Source organism: Electrona antarctica (assembly GCF_951216825.1).
Source record: "Electrona antarctica genome assembly, chromosome: 9".
Lineage (NCBI taxonomy): Eukaryota > Metazoa > Chordata > Actinopteri > Myctophiformes > Myctophidae > Electrona > Electrona antarctica.
Window position 1 is genome coordinate 17,029,611 of NC_136790.1, and position 13,257 is coordinate 17,042,867.

A 13,257-nucleotide genomic window follows, 5' to 3' on the forward strand; every position below is an offset into this window, starting at 1 on the left:
ATTTCCAATTCCGATGTAGGACATTAAAGCTCAGATAAAAATGATCAGATATTGGCGGATTCCAGCGTCATCTTTTTACCTCAGCAAAGGAGTGAGCAATTGTTCTGTAGAAAGGGCTTAGTTATGATATCCATTTCAAGCCTTTGGTCGTGACTCGTGAGGTTAAACTTTGTAAACTAACTTCTTATTGTCATTGCACGTGAGAGGTGGCTTTTTACTTTATTAACGTTTGCTTGTGCTGATGTACAAGTTGTCAAGTGTGACCCGCTGTGTTCTAAGCTTGTATACATCTGTCCTGTCCATTTTGAGGACTGGTGACGTTTTACCTCTGACAGGATGTTTCCGGTGGCATTTTATGGTCTTAAATGTGGCGTGGAGAAATGCAAATGATTCTCCACGTGAAGGCGTCTCAGACTGTCAGATAAAAATCAGGAGCACCTGCGATACACACATCAATACACGTACACGCTGTTTGGTGAATTGCATGACAGTTTGTGCTTATCGAAAACACACACACACACACACACCCCTTTAGTCACTTTATTTAGGCACTATTTATGGACAGCTTAGTGAATCAGGCCCATTGTGATTGTATGAGAAGTTGGGAACATAGTGATTGTATGGGAACATAGTGATTGTATGAGAAGTTGGGGACATAGTGATTGTATGGGAACATAGTGATTGTATGAGAAGTTGGGGACATAGTGATTGTATGGGAACATAGTGATTGTATGAGAAGTTGGGGACATAGTGATTGTATGGGAACATAGTGATTGTATGGGAACATAGTGATTGTATGGGAACATAGTGATTGTATGGGAACATAGTGATTGTATATGGGAACATAGTGATTGTATGGGAACATAGTGATTGTATGGGAACATAGTGATTGTATATGGGAACATAGTGATTGTATGGGAACATAGTGATTTAGTGATTGTATGGGAACATAGTGATTGTATGGGAACATAGTGATTGTATGGGAACATAGTGATTGTATGGGAACATAGTGATTGTATATGGGAACATAGTGATTGTATGGGAACATAGCGATTGTAACATTGGGAACATAGTGATTGTATGGGAACATAGTGATTGTATATGGGAACATAGTGATTGTATGGGAACATAGTGATTGTATGGGAACATAGTGATTGTATATGGGAACATAGTGATTGTATATGGGAACATAGTACCCTGCAAACCGGCGTATGCTCCAAAGGTAATAAAACAATCCTCACTGAATGTGACAGTAACCGCTGCAGTACACTCTGTGTGTGTTTGTGTTTTCCGCATCTTTCATATCTTATCTCAGGCACCATGTAAATATGTAGATTTATTCCGTATTTGTAATTTGTTTTTTCTTGTTTGATCCTCCTTTTGTTAGATCTCCTTCCACAAAATAATAATATGATGGGAACAATGCACAAAAATGAATTACACCCACTGCTTAACCCATTTTGACCTGAGATCAGATTCAAAAAATGTCTTCTACATCCTGACAGTTTTCTGAAAAAGCTGTTTCTATGTCAGTCGTTCTTCGATTTAAAAAAAATAGCAGATCTACAAGCTCGTAGCGCGCCACTCGGTGGCGTGCTATGAGCTTGTAGATCTGCTATTTTTCAATAGCTAAAGCATAACATAATGCTAACACCAAAAGGGGTTCCCGTGCAACATGGGTTAACTTCTGTAAAACTGTGATGTGACAAGCTGATTCTGACTCGAGAGAGAGCGAGGTAATTCAGGCATAATCGCTGTAGCTTTTCAACGGCCTTCACAGCTGGTCAAATTGCTCCATGAAAAAAAGAACCAATTCAATGGAACAATTATCCATGATTACAATAATTTCCAGGAGCATGCATGTTATTGGGCATGTGTTTGATCGTGCCTCCAATAAAATCTGAGGCTGGGGGAAAAAAAGCCTTGCTTTTTTTTGGACCCTGGTCTTGGAATGACCTACAGACCAGACTCAAACTGGCTTCTGTGATTCCTTTAGTGAGCTTTAAAAGGATTCCCAAACATTGCTCCTGTTGGTTCTCTTGCTTTTGGGTTTATTAGCAAATTTCGTTGCTTAGTTTTTATGTATTAGCCTTTATTGGTTGCATTATATGTCCCTGTTCTCCCTTTGAGCTTCTTTGGTAGTGGGTTCTGTATTTATGAGCGTTACTGGCAGAGCTGGCAGAGCTGTGTTACTTATTTTGTCTCTTCTCTTGGCCAGTTGACACTTGTTCAAAATACTTCAGTCTCCATGTGGTACTGGTTAAATAAAGGTTAAATAAAAAATAAATAAATTGATATAGCTAATCAGCCACTGACTTTAACCAGTGCAGTGGCCTTGTGGTTAGAGTGTCCGCCCTGAGACTGGGAGGTCGGGTCACACCAAAGACTCTGTAAAAATGGGACCCAGTGCCTCCCTGCTTGACACTCAGCATCAAGGGTTGGATTGGGGGTAAGTCCCTGTGACATACTAGCGTCATGTCCATGGGGTGTACTTGTACATCAAGCTGCCTCACGCTACAGAAACAGGAGATAGGCTCCTGCCCTATGGGCCTCATGGCTCGGCCAGGCTACTTACTTAATCAGCCACTGATTGATTGAATACTTTATTAGTCAGAAATGTAAACAGCACGGGTACAGTCATACATTTGGGCTTAAAGGGTAGCAACCAAAGTCCTGAGGACTTGTTGTTTCCATTGTGGTCCTAAGTATCAATTCATCAACATAGCATAAAAATAACACCAATATATGGTATATGTGTACCAGTGGTTCCCACACCTTTTCATGTCAAGGACCCCCAAATGGACACTGATTAGCCTGCAGACCCCCATTAGAAAATATACACCAAGGAACCCCCATAAGAGAAGATTTTTACGGCTCTAGCAGTGATTCTCAACCAGTTTAATTTGAAGGACCCCCAGGTTTGACCTGAATTGGGCTATAGCCTACGGTCCCCCATTTAAAGATAGTTTACGTTTGTAGTTCTACATTACTGCATAACACATAAATGGTCAGACATGCCTAATATTTGATTATTTGTGGTGCCACGTGTCAGTATGCGAGTACTAGTGCCAGTATGCTGATGTCAGTATCATGTTCAGTATCTTGTGACAGTATCCTGCCATCAGTATCCTTGTGTCAGCAGTACCCTGGTTACTATCCTGGTCACTATATACACTGACACCACGCTAGACAGGAACGCCCAAAAACGTCACATCCGGTTTTAGCCTGGGGTAAGAATTTTCTATGGCTGCCAATGCAACTTGGTCCAATCCTTAATCACATACGGACAAACATCTATGCCGATGCTATCTAACTTGCGGAGGTAGCGTGCCTTGTCCACGGGCAACAGATCTTTCAACGTATGGCATTGCAAATACGTTTGATAATCGCTACTCTGCTCAATATTGTTTTGAAAATGCCGCAAATTGCATTGCAGTGAACGAGCGCAAATCACAACTTCCCCCGGTTGTGGGCGGAGTCACAGTTTGAGGCGCCTCATCTGAGAACCCATCGTCAAAAAACAAAGGAAAAACAGCACCCTCCTTTCCTTTGACTGGTCAACAACGAGTCTGTCTCGAGACTACTATCCTCACAACGCATTATGAGGTTGTAGATCTGAGATATCAATTGTTATTTCAACGTCACGCCTATAATGACATGACAAAATAGGGATAGATTATTAATTGTAAATTGTATTAAGTGCTGAAGGATGAGCTCACTGTTTTGGCAGCAGGGGGTTGGAATAATATGACCACAGTAATATCCCTCATATTAGACATGTGTATCTGTGTGTGTGTGTGTGTGTGTGTGTGTGTGTGTGTGTGTGTGTGTGTGTATCTCTGTGTGTGTGACTGTGTGACTGTTTGTGTGTGTGTGTGTGTGTGTGTGTATCTGTGTGTGTGTGTGTGTGACTGTGTGTGTGTGTGTGTGTGTGTGTGTGTGTGTGTGTGTGTGTGTGTGTGTGTGTGCGCGTGAACATTTTGAAAAAAGGGAAGCACGCACAACTCCACTGTCACATTCTCATGGAACGCGCGCGTGAACACACATGGTCACTGGTCAGTGCAACCCCCCCCCCCCCCCCCCCCATCATGTGTCCTGGATCTCCCTGCTGGAGGGTTTGTTTACTTGGCTGAATGCAGACAGTACACAGGCGGGGACTTTCACCGCCGTGCTGCTAACTCCATGCGACTGTGTCTCTCTGTATATATTGCAGCGTTAAATTACTGAGCGTGCCCACTGGGTTAGTACCGTACGCCTCTGCATGCTCTGCTTGTTTTCGCCCAGTGTGCAACTGTGCATATGCATTTCACATAGAGAAGAAAGACGCCCAGTGTTGATGTGTGCATGTGTGTTTGTTGTTGTGCGTGCGCTTACGCGCACGCGCGTGTGTGTGTGTGTGTGTGTGTGTGAGAGAGCACAAAAATAACTGAACCCAGAACATTGGATTATTTTATTTTTTTACTTTATTTACCCAGGGTAGTACGCTGAGCACAAGTGCTCATTTTCAGCAACGCCCTGCACATAGAAACACACAGACAGACACAGACAGAATTGACTCGAGTGAGATTGTCCCAGAGGAGTGAGATACTGCCACGTTCAGTCACGTAATTCCATTCCATTCCATCCCATCCCATCCCATCCTGCCAATGCATAACATTCCACCTGTGAGCCCATCCTTCATTTCTAATCCTGGCCACAGCTATTGAGCTAATCCGTGATCGCAGCATGTGAGGTCTCAACTCTGCAGTCATTATACACAGGCAGCACCATGTGTTGCAAGACTCCAATCCCTCGATCAGCTGAAATACAGCCATTATGAACTGATGATGATGATGATGATGAAAGTGTTAGTGTCCAGTCATGTGCTTGAAGGCCAGCCTTCCCTCAATGGTTCTGCTTGATGAGAAGAGATACAGTACAGTGTTCCACTAGCCCGGCGGGGCCAGACTCATAGCGAGGAAGCGTCAGTGAATCCTTGCTATGAGTCTGGCCCCGCCAGGCTAGTGTTCCACGCCCTCAAAGCTGCAGGGCTGTACTTGGCCATTTAAACGAATGTTCTTACTTGTACTGGGAATGTGCTGTATATGATGCAAATTATATATATTTTCAAGTGTGGGGGTCAAATTCAGGTGATTTTCTTCCATTGGACTAAAGACCAGACAGATTCATAATGAAGCAATAAGCCTCAAGAGGCCATGGCCATTTTAGAATGGTTAACCCCTTGGAACCCCGGCATACCTATTCTGGGGAATTAAATCTTAAAAATGTGTTTCCAAATCAGGCAGGGAAACATGTTGCCCAGCTTTAACTAACAAAATGCAATTAGAAACAAAGGTGCTCTTCTGTGGCTGCTCCTGCAGCCTGAGTCTGAGGAGGATTGAGGAAAAAGCATGAACAGAGCAGGGCTTTTATAGTTTGAGAGACACTGGCCAGGTTGTCTCTCGTTCTGCTGATTAACTCTGGCTCCACCCTCCAAATCAGCACTGCAATGGACCATAGCCTCTGTCCCAGCCATAGAGTATTAAAAGGATAGAGACTGAACCGGAGCGATAGCCCCGCCCGCCCGCTATTCATTTCAGTGGAAGTTGCTCAGTGGTGTTTTGAAGCACCCGGAAGAACACGGAAGTGCAAACGGGCACTCAATGTTAAACCCCAGCTGCACAGGGTTTCCTCGTCATAACTCCACGGGTCCGCCTGCAGTCCCACCTCTTACCAATAGGGCCTGCAGTGCTTCAACGTTGGAGAGCCTCACTGGGGGCTTGGTCCCAGCCTTACTCATCTGCAAAGAGAAAAGTCTGGTCACTCACAACCTAAGGCGGAGACTGCCTAGGCGGAAGCGGGGCTTCCAGCGTTTGAACTGCTCCTGGAAGTTGTCATTTTTCCGTACCGCACTGCAAAAACCGGCAGAGGGTGTGCCCTTGCATCCAAGCACGCCCCTACGGCCGTCTTGAGTGACAGGCAGTCCTGTTCTAGACAGACACGCAGGCAGATTTATATATACATATTTATAAATACATAAACGCTGCTGCCTTTAACATCTATTATCGGCTGCCCTTAGTTCTTTTAGAACGCATTTTAAAACGTTAACGGTTAACGTTAACAGTTATTAGAAATCTGGCAGAAGAGAAAGGCGTATAATATATAAATACAGTTATTTAGGAATATTTTTTAAACATTTTAACACAACACTTTTAGGGGTCTTGCACAAAATAGTTTCAGCTGGTGGGGTCCACAAATTTGTAGCAATTTGTGGGCTCCTTGACGTGAGAAAGTTTGAGAACCGCTTCTTCTTCTTCTTCTTCGAGTCCGCAGCAATCTCAGATGTCGTTCTGCCAATATCGGGCACAGAGGCCACAGCTGATGGGGTGGGTTCTGCCAGGTTTCATCAGGGCTTTGACTTCCAGGTTGTCCAGCCAAGGTTGTGGCCACTAGCGAGGCTTTTTTTTTTTTTTTTTTTTTTTACAATTTGTTTTTGGCTTTTCTGCCTTTATTGATAGTATCCAGTGGAGATTGACAGGAAAGAGGGAGAGAGAGAGAGAAGGGGAGAGACATGCAGCTAAGGTCGTTATGAATGGGACTCGAACACGAAACTCGCTGTCAGGCCAGAGCCTATATGTGGCATGCGCCTGGACCACTTGGCCAGCGGGCGCCCCCAAGGCTTTCTGTTGGTGTTAATTCTTCTGTCCAGTCCAGCCATTCAAGAGCATGCGTGTCACTTTGCCATTCATCTTGCCAGATGTTGGCCCTTGATGCTTGTTTGGTTGTCTGGAGGGGCAAGACTGTCTGCACGAAACCGGCTCTAGATGGGAGCCTGCGTGGGGGTGCTACGTGGCCATGCAAGGGGTGTCTAATGTCTATCACCTGTGTTCTCCGTTCATCTCCGTTCTCCGTTCATCGCTGCCATGCTAGAAAGGAGAAACATGTGTGTTTGTGATGTTTTGGTCCGTGTACACATAATGCATAGTGTGTGGTAGTCAGTGTACAGAACGTGTGTGTTGTTTCTGCGTTGTAGGTGCGTGGGAGTGGGAGCATCTACAGGAGGCCCTGGAAGAGAAACTGAAGAGCACGCTGGCGGTGTCTCAACTCATGGAACGCATACGCTCTTTTGTGGGTAAAGAAAAGGTGAGGCGAAATTAAAAAGCTGCAATAATGAATAAACATTATTTGAACATATCATTGTCTCCACCAGGCCGAAGGCATGGGGAGAGAGTATGTTTTGCACTCCGTCCGTGTGTGTGTGTGTGTGTCCGTGTGTCCGTGTGTGTGTCCTTCCGTCCGTCTGTTACCAGCTAATCTCCGGCACCGTTAACCCGGTCGATGCCAAACTTTGCACACACACTCCCTGGATGCCAACGATGAACCTCTGCCCCACATTTTCCAGTACACCTACAGATTTTGTCCAAACATCACACAAATTGGTACACAGTCTCTCTAGAGCCATTCAACGAAACAGGTCTTTCAGATTTCTCAGACTCCATCCTGATTGGCTAAGATTGGCTTCCAAAGTTCGCAGGAGTGCTCAGTTTCAAACAAAATGCTGCAAATCATGAACACATCATGTGATTTCCGTGAAATTGTGCACGCACATTCCCACTAGGCCGAGGAAGAAATGCCACATGAACATTTTCAACTCAGCCTCATGGTGGCGCTATAACTGGCCGAAAAGTGTTTTTACCTCTAACTGCATGGATCTGTGGATAACTTTGTATGCCAACTCCCTAGAGGCCAAGGAAAAACATTTGCCTGGAATTTTTCACATCTGCTCTTTATAGCGCCACCAGGAGGCCGACATATGTAAAACACATTTTCTAATATTACTCCTTCAGATTTTATCCAAATTTCACGCAAATCAGTACACATGTTCTCCATAGTCATGTGATCAAGACGGGTTTGTTTGATTTATCATAATCCACCCTCATTGGCTACGATTGGCTTCTAAACTTTTCAGGAGTAGCCTGCTTTGTACCCGTTTTGTACAAATCGCCACAACTACTCAACGCAGCGTCCGATTGCGGTGAAACTGTGCATGCATATTCCCACTAGGCTGAGGAAGAAATGCCACTTGACAGTTTTCGAATCAGCCTCATGGTGGCGCTACAACAGGCCAAGCCGCGTCTCTCACACACACACACACACACACACACACACACACACACACACACACACACACACACACACACGTTTATATATTACTCCTACACATTTTGCCAAACATCACACACACTGGTGGAGACCTGTGCCCGGAAGGGCACTTTTTCTAGTTGTATCTGTATCGGTAGAGTATGTTAATACGCTCCCTTGGTTGTTGAGCATTCAACAATTTAATTGAATGCTCAGTTTACTGATTGATCAATCACGACATTCAGCGCGACAGAAGGTGCACAGCAGGATTGGAGATGTGTGCGTTCATCTTTACTGATTGTTTGCACTTCCCTCTCCATTTGGAGAGATAACACTGTACATATTGTACTGTATCTTTAACCCATTCAGGACGGGAACCCCTTTTGGTGTCTTAAGCACAAGTAAGACGTGCGAACGAGGGAAGCGAACGCAGCTCATAAATTGCAAGCTATGTGTGGTACACACACGTTAGTAGTTAGACAACGAAGCGCTGTTGTGGCAGTCTGACACACACACACACACACACACACACACACACACACACACACACACACACACACACACACACACACACACACACACACACACACACACACACACACACACACACACACACACACACACACACACACACACACACACACACACACACATACGTTAGACAGCTAACTGCGCTTATTCTGCCTGGACAGACAGACAGACAGACAGACAGACAGACAGACAGACAGGTTCTGCCTGGCTTCCATAGTTAGGGCTCACTGAATTCGCAATTATGTTATACTTTAGCTATTGAAAAATAGCAGATCTACAAGCTCATAGCACGGCACCGAGTGCCGCGCTACACGCTTGTAGATCTGCTGTTTTTTAAAAATCTTGAAAATGTGGTGCAAATCTTTGAATATATATTCTTTCACAGTGAAGGCTTCTGGTGGTCCCTGGAACAACATATATTCAAATGGGGGTCCGCGGCCAAGTACAGATAATTCTGGGGGTCCTTGACATGAAAAAGGTTGAGCACCACTGCCATAGAAACATTTTTCAGAAAACTGTTTTTAGAAGACATTCTTTTTTAGAATCGGCCTCAGGTCCTTAAATAATAAACCAAACTGTCAGGTTAGACAACCACCTGCCTCGTCTGATGCACACGGGGACACCAGCCACTCCTTTATGTTTGTTTTTTGGGAGCATAATGCTGGTCAGTGCATGTAGAGAGACAAGAAATAGAAGATATATGAGAATAAGGTCTTGCACATCAACGTCGGATTCGAACCCGGCATGCTCACATGGTCCATGCACCACCACGACAGTTAAATAATAATAATAATAATAATAAGCTTTATTTATATAGCACCTTTCATACAGGGTTGCAGTTCAAAGTGCTTCACAGGCAGGACATACATCAAGTGCTTTACAGTTAGGTCATAGGTTATATCAAACACAATGCAAGACAAGACAAGACAAGACAAGACAAGACAAGACAGTGAATGTGCATAAAGTCAGACATCGAGATAAAAATAGGCATGAGAAGGTCAAGCATTTAAGGTATTTGTTAGAGAAAAAATAATAATAATTAATAAAAATAGAATACATGATGGGAAGCCTCAATAAAGTGCTACGGTAGGGTGGAGAAGGCTAATCTGAAGAGGTGTGTTTTTAGTTTTTGTTTGAAAATGTTGGTGGAGTTGGCCTCTCTGATTTCCTGCGGAATTGTGTTCCATAATTTTGGTGCATAAAAAGAGAATGCGGCCTCTCCTATTTTATTTCGTGGTTTATTTTTTTCTTTTGTGGTTAGTAAACCTGCTGTTGAGGATCTTAATGTTCTGGATGGAGTGTATGATGGTAAGAAATCTGTTATGTATGCAGGGCCTTGGCTGTTGAGTGCTTTGTAAACTATGAGTAGTACCTTAAAATCTATTCTATGGGAGACCGGAAGCCAGTGGAGGGTGTGCAAGACTGGTGTGATGTGTTCTCTTTTCTATGTTTTCGTTAATAATCTAGCAGCAGAGTTTTGTATGAGTTGTAGTCTGTCTATGGCCATTTTTGGTAATCCTGTGAATAGAGCGTTGCAGTAATCTAGGCGGCTAGTGACAAAAGCATGGATGATTTTTTCAGCATCTGGTTGTGATAGGGTCGTATCTTGGCTATATTTCTGAGATGAAAAAATGCAATTTTGGTTATTTTGTTGATGTGGGATGTGAAATTGAGGTCTGAATCTATTATCACTCCGAGGCTGGTTACTTGTGGTTTGACCCACGCGGCTAGATGTCCTAGAGAGTTCATCACCTGATCTCTTTTCATCTTAGGGCCTACTAGTAGCACCTCTGTTTTATTTTCGTTTAGTTTTAATAGGTTTGCGCTCATCCAGTCGGTTATATCCCTGAGGCAGGCGGTGAGGTGGTTTACTGCATCTGTGTTGTGAGGTTCTATAGAAATGTATAATTGTGTGTCATCTGCGTATGAGTGATAATTAACGTTGTGCTTTCTAATGATGTCTCCTAGCGGGAGCATATAGAGAGAGAATAATAGGGGCGCAAGGTTACTCCCTTGAGCGACACCAAAGGGGACAGCATGTTTGCCAGATACACTGTCTCCCAGGCGAACACAGAATTGTCTCCCTGTGATGTAGGTTCGTAGCCAGTTTAGGACTTTACCATTTAGCCCAACAATATTTTTATATTGACGATGGAGTAGTATGTTGTGGTCTACCAGGTCAAATGCCGCGCTTAAATCCAGGAGGACTATAGCACCGACACCTTCCCAGCATCCATGTTGACTCTGAGGTCACTGACTATTTTTGTCAGTGCTGTTTCTGTACTGTGATTTGCCCTGAATCCGGATTGAAGAGGGTCTAGGATATTGTTATCTGTGATAAATTGATTTAATTGTAGAAATACTGCTTTTTCAAGGATTTTGCTCAGAAATGGGAGGTTTGATATGGGTCTGTAGTTCTCCAAGTTGTTGCTATCCAAGTTGGGCTTTTTCAGTAGTGGTTTTATGATGGCTGTTTTGAGTACCTCTGCACAGACTCCTGTTGCTAGGGATGTGTTTATTATCTGCAGGACTATGGATGAGATACTGTTAAAAACATTCTTAAAAAGAGTGGCAGGGATTGGGTCAAAAATATATGATGATGGTTTGATGGGCATGGATCCCTAGTAGTTATGTGTCCGTTTCAGGTTAAAAATGACAGAAAATGAATAATGCTGACAGTGATTTATCACAAAAATGTTATCAAATGATTAAAGGTCCATGGCCTAATGCATATCAACAGTCGGCGTCTTTGAAATGATAACCCAGAAAGCCGAATGACGTCATGATGACGTCCTCCGGTGACATTCAGGATTTCAGGACTAGGCCAGATCACAGCCCATATGTGGATGATCTTTACGTCATTTCCAGGACGTCTTCACCAATAATATAGTTTATTCTGGGCCAGAACTGACTAGTTATGATATGACATAAGTTGATCTGGCCTCGATCGAACTCTCTCTGGACGCCCGTCTTAGTGGGCAGAATTCATGTTGGCTGAAATCAGGTGATATTCTGGGCCAGATCTGACTAGTGTTGGGTTTGACTTGATCTGGCCCCAATGGAGACGTCACTAATTTGTCCAGGTGCTGACCGTGCTTGCTGGGAAAGGTTGAGAATCACTGCCCTAATTGGTGTGGATGTGTGACATGGTTGCTTGAGACAAGCCGGTGGCATGTCGCATGGTGTGTGTGTGTGTGTGTGTGTGTGTGTGTGTGTGTGTGTGTGTGTGTGTGTGTGTGTGTGTGCAGTGCACAACCAACGCATCTGGATGGAACTAGGTATTTGACCTGAGGCAGTGTGCAGAAAAAACGTCTACATGGCTAAACCATAAATACTCCAACATGAAACGTTTGGCATGCAGGTCGACAGGTAGACACACAGTAACACATAATGTATTAGAGCTGGGACTCGATTAAAAAAATTAATCTAATTAATCAGAGGCTTTGTAGTTAATTAATCTCGATTAATCGCATTTTAATCGCATATCAATATTCAACCCGAGAACAGTGAGAAACCTTTTTTTTTTAATGTTTTTTGGTATTCCAGTGAATAGTGACTACGGGATTCCACTCATTTTCAACATTTTACTGTCATTAATATACCTTAGAGTTGTTGTGGATATAATAAAGTCCCCCCCATTCTGTGTTGCCTAGAACTGGAGGTCTGAAAAAAATCAGTAACATTATGAAGTACATCTCAGTGACATCACAAAAATGTACTTCATAATGTTACTGTTTTTTTCAGACCTCCAGTTCTATAGGCAACACATAATGGGGGGACTTTATTATTTCCAGTGCACACAACTCCATAGAAAAATGTTGAAAATGAGTGGTATTCCCCTTTAAGCAATACAACTTTTTTATCCCAACAGATAAACAAGAGCAGCAAGTGCCTATATAGTGTCTTCAGTGTGTATATGAATACTCAAATGTGCTTTACATGGCGGGGCATGAGAACAACTTTATTATGGGGGTAACATTTCACATGAGGTTGGGGCTGACCCACGCTTGCTACTTCAGTATGTTTCGCATCGAGGACAGCTTGACAGCTTCGTGCTGTGGTGAAATCACCGCGTCTCCGGTGGTCTGTGAGACATGTTAAACTGAAGCAGCTAGCAAGCCTAGCATAGAAGCTAACGTTGCTCATAAATGGATCCTTTCCTTCTGACATTGCACACAGCCATGCCGCTATCCACGCGTCCATCCGATAGCTTTTACATCTAAATGTCCCATCCATGGAGCAAAAGCGATATAAGCGGCTTCTTCATTCGATTCATTTGGGTTTGGGCTTTCTGACGGAGCTGTAGCCTAGTGAACAACTGCTGCTGCTGCTGCTGCTCGCGTGCCGCAGCCTATTCAGTACTACTAGAAACGCACCCAGTGAGAAACGTTCCGCGGTGGAAAAAAAAGGTGCGATTAAATGCGTTAATTTTTTTAACGCGTTAATTTTTCTGTAGTTAATTAATCTCAATTAACGCGTTAAAGTCCCGGCCCTAATACGTACATGCACAGCCTACATAAATACATAGCCTGTACTGTACATACAATACATCCATAATGCATCCTGTCAGGAGGATTTGATATAATGGTTGCTGCTCGCAGCAAA

At 43.6% G+C, this 13,257-nt stretch overlaps 1 protein-coding gene across 1 annotated transcript in view; it reads left to right on the top strand.

Annotated features, from left to right (window-relative positions):
- rhobtb3 (Rho related BTB domain containing 3) overlaps positions 1 to 13,257 on the top strand; it is a gene marked incomplete at both ends in the record, with an annotated part of 60,184 nt that overhangs the window by 25,400 nt on the left and 21,527 nt on the right. Inside the window, one exon of the mRNA XM_079510592.1 lies at positions 7,013 to 7,122. Coding sequence (XP_079366718.1) covers positions 7,013 to 7,122 — 110 coding nt within the window. The remainder of the gene's footprint in view (positions 1 to 7,012; positions 7,123 to 13,257) is intronic.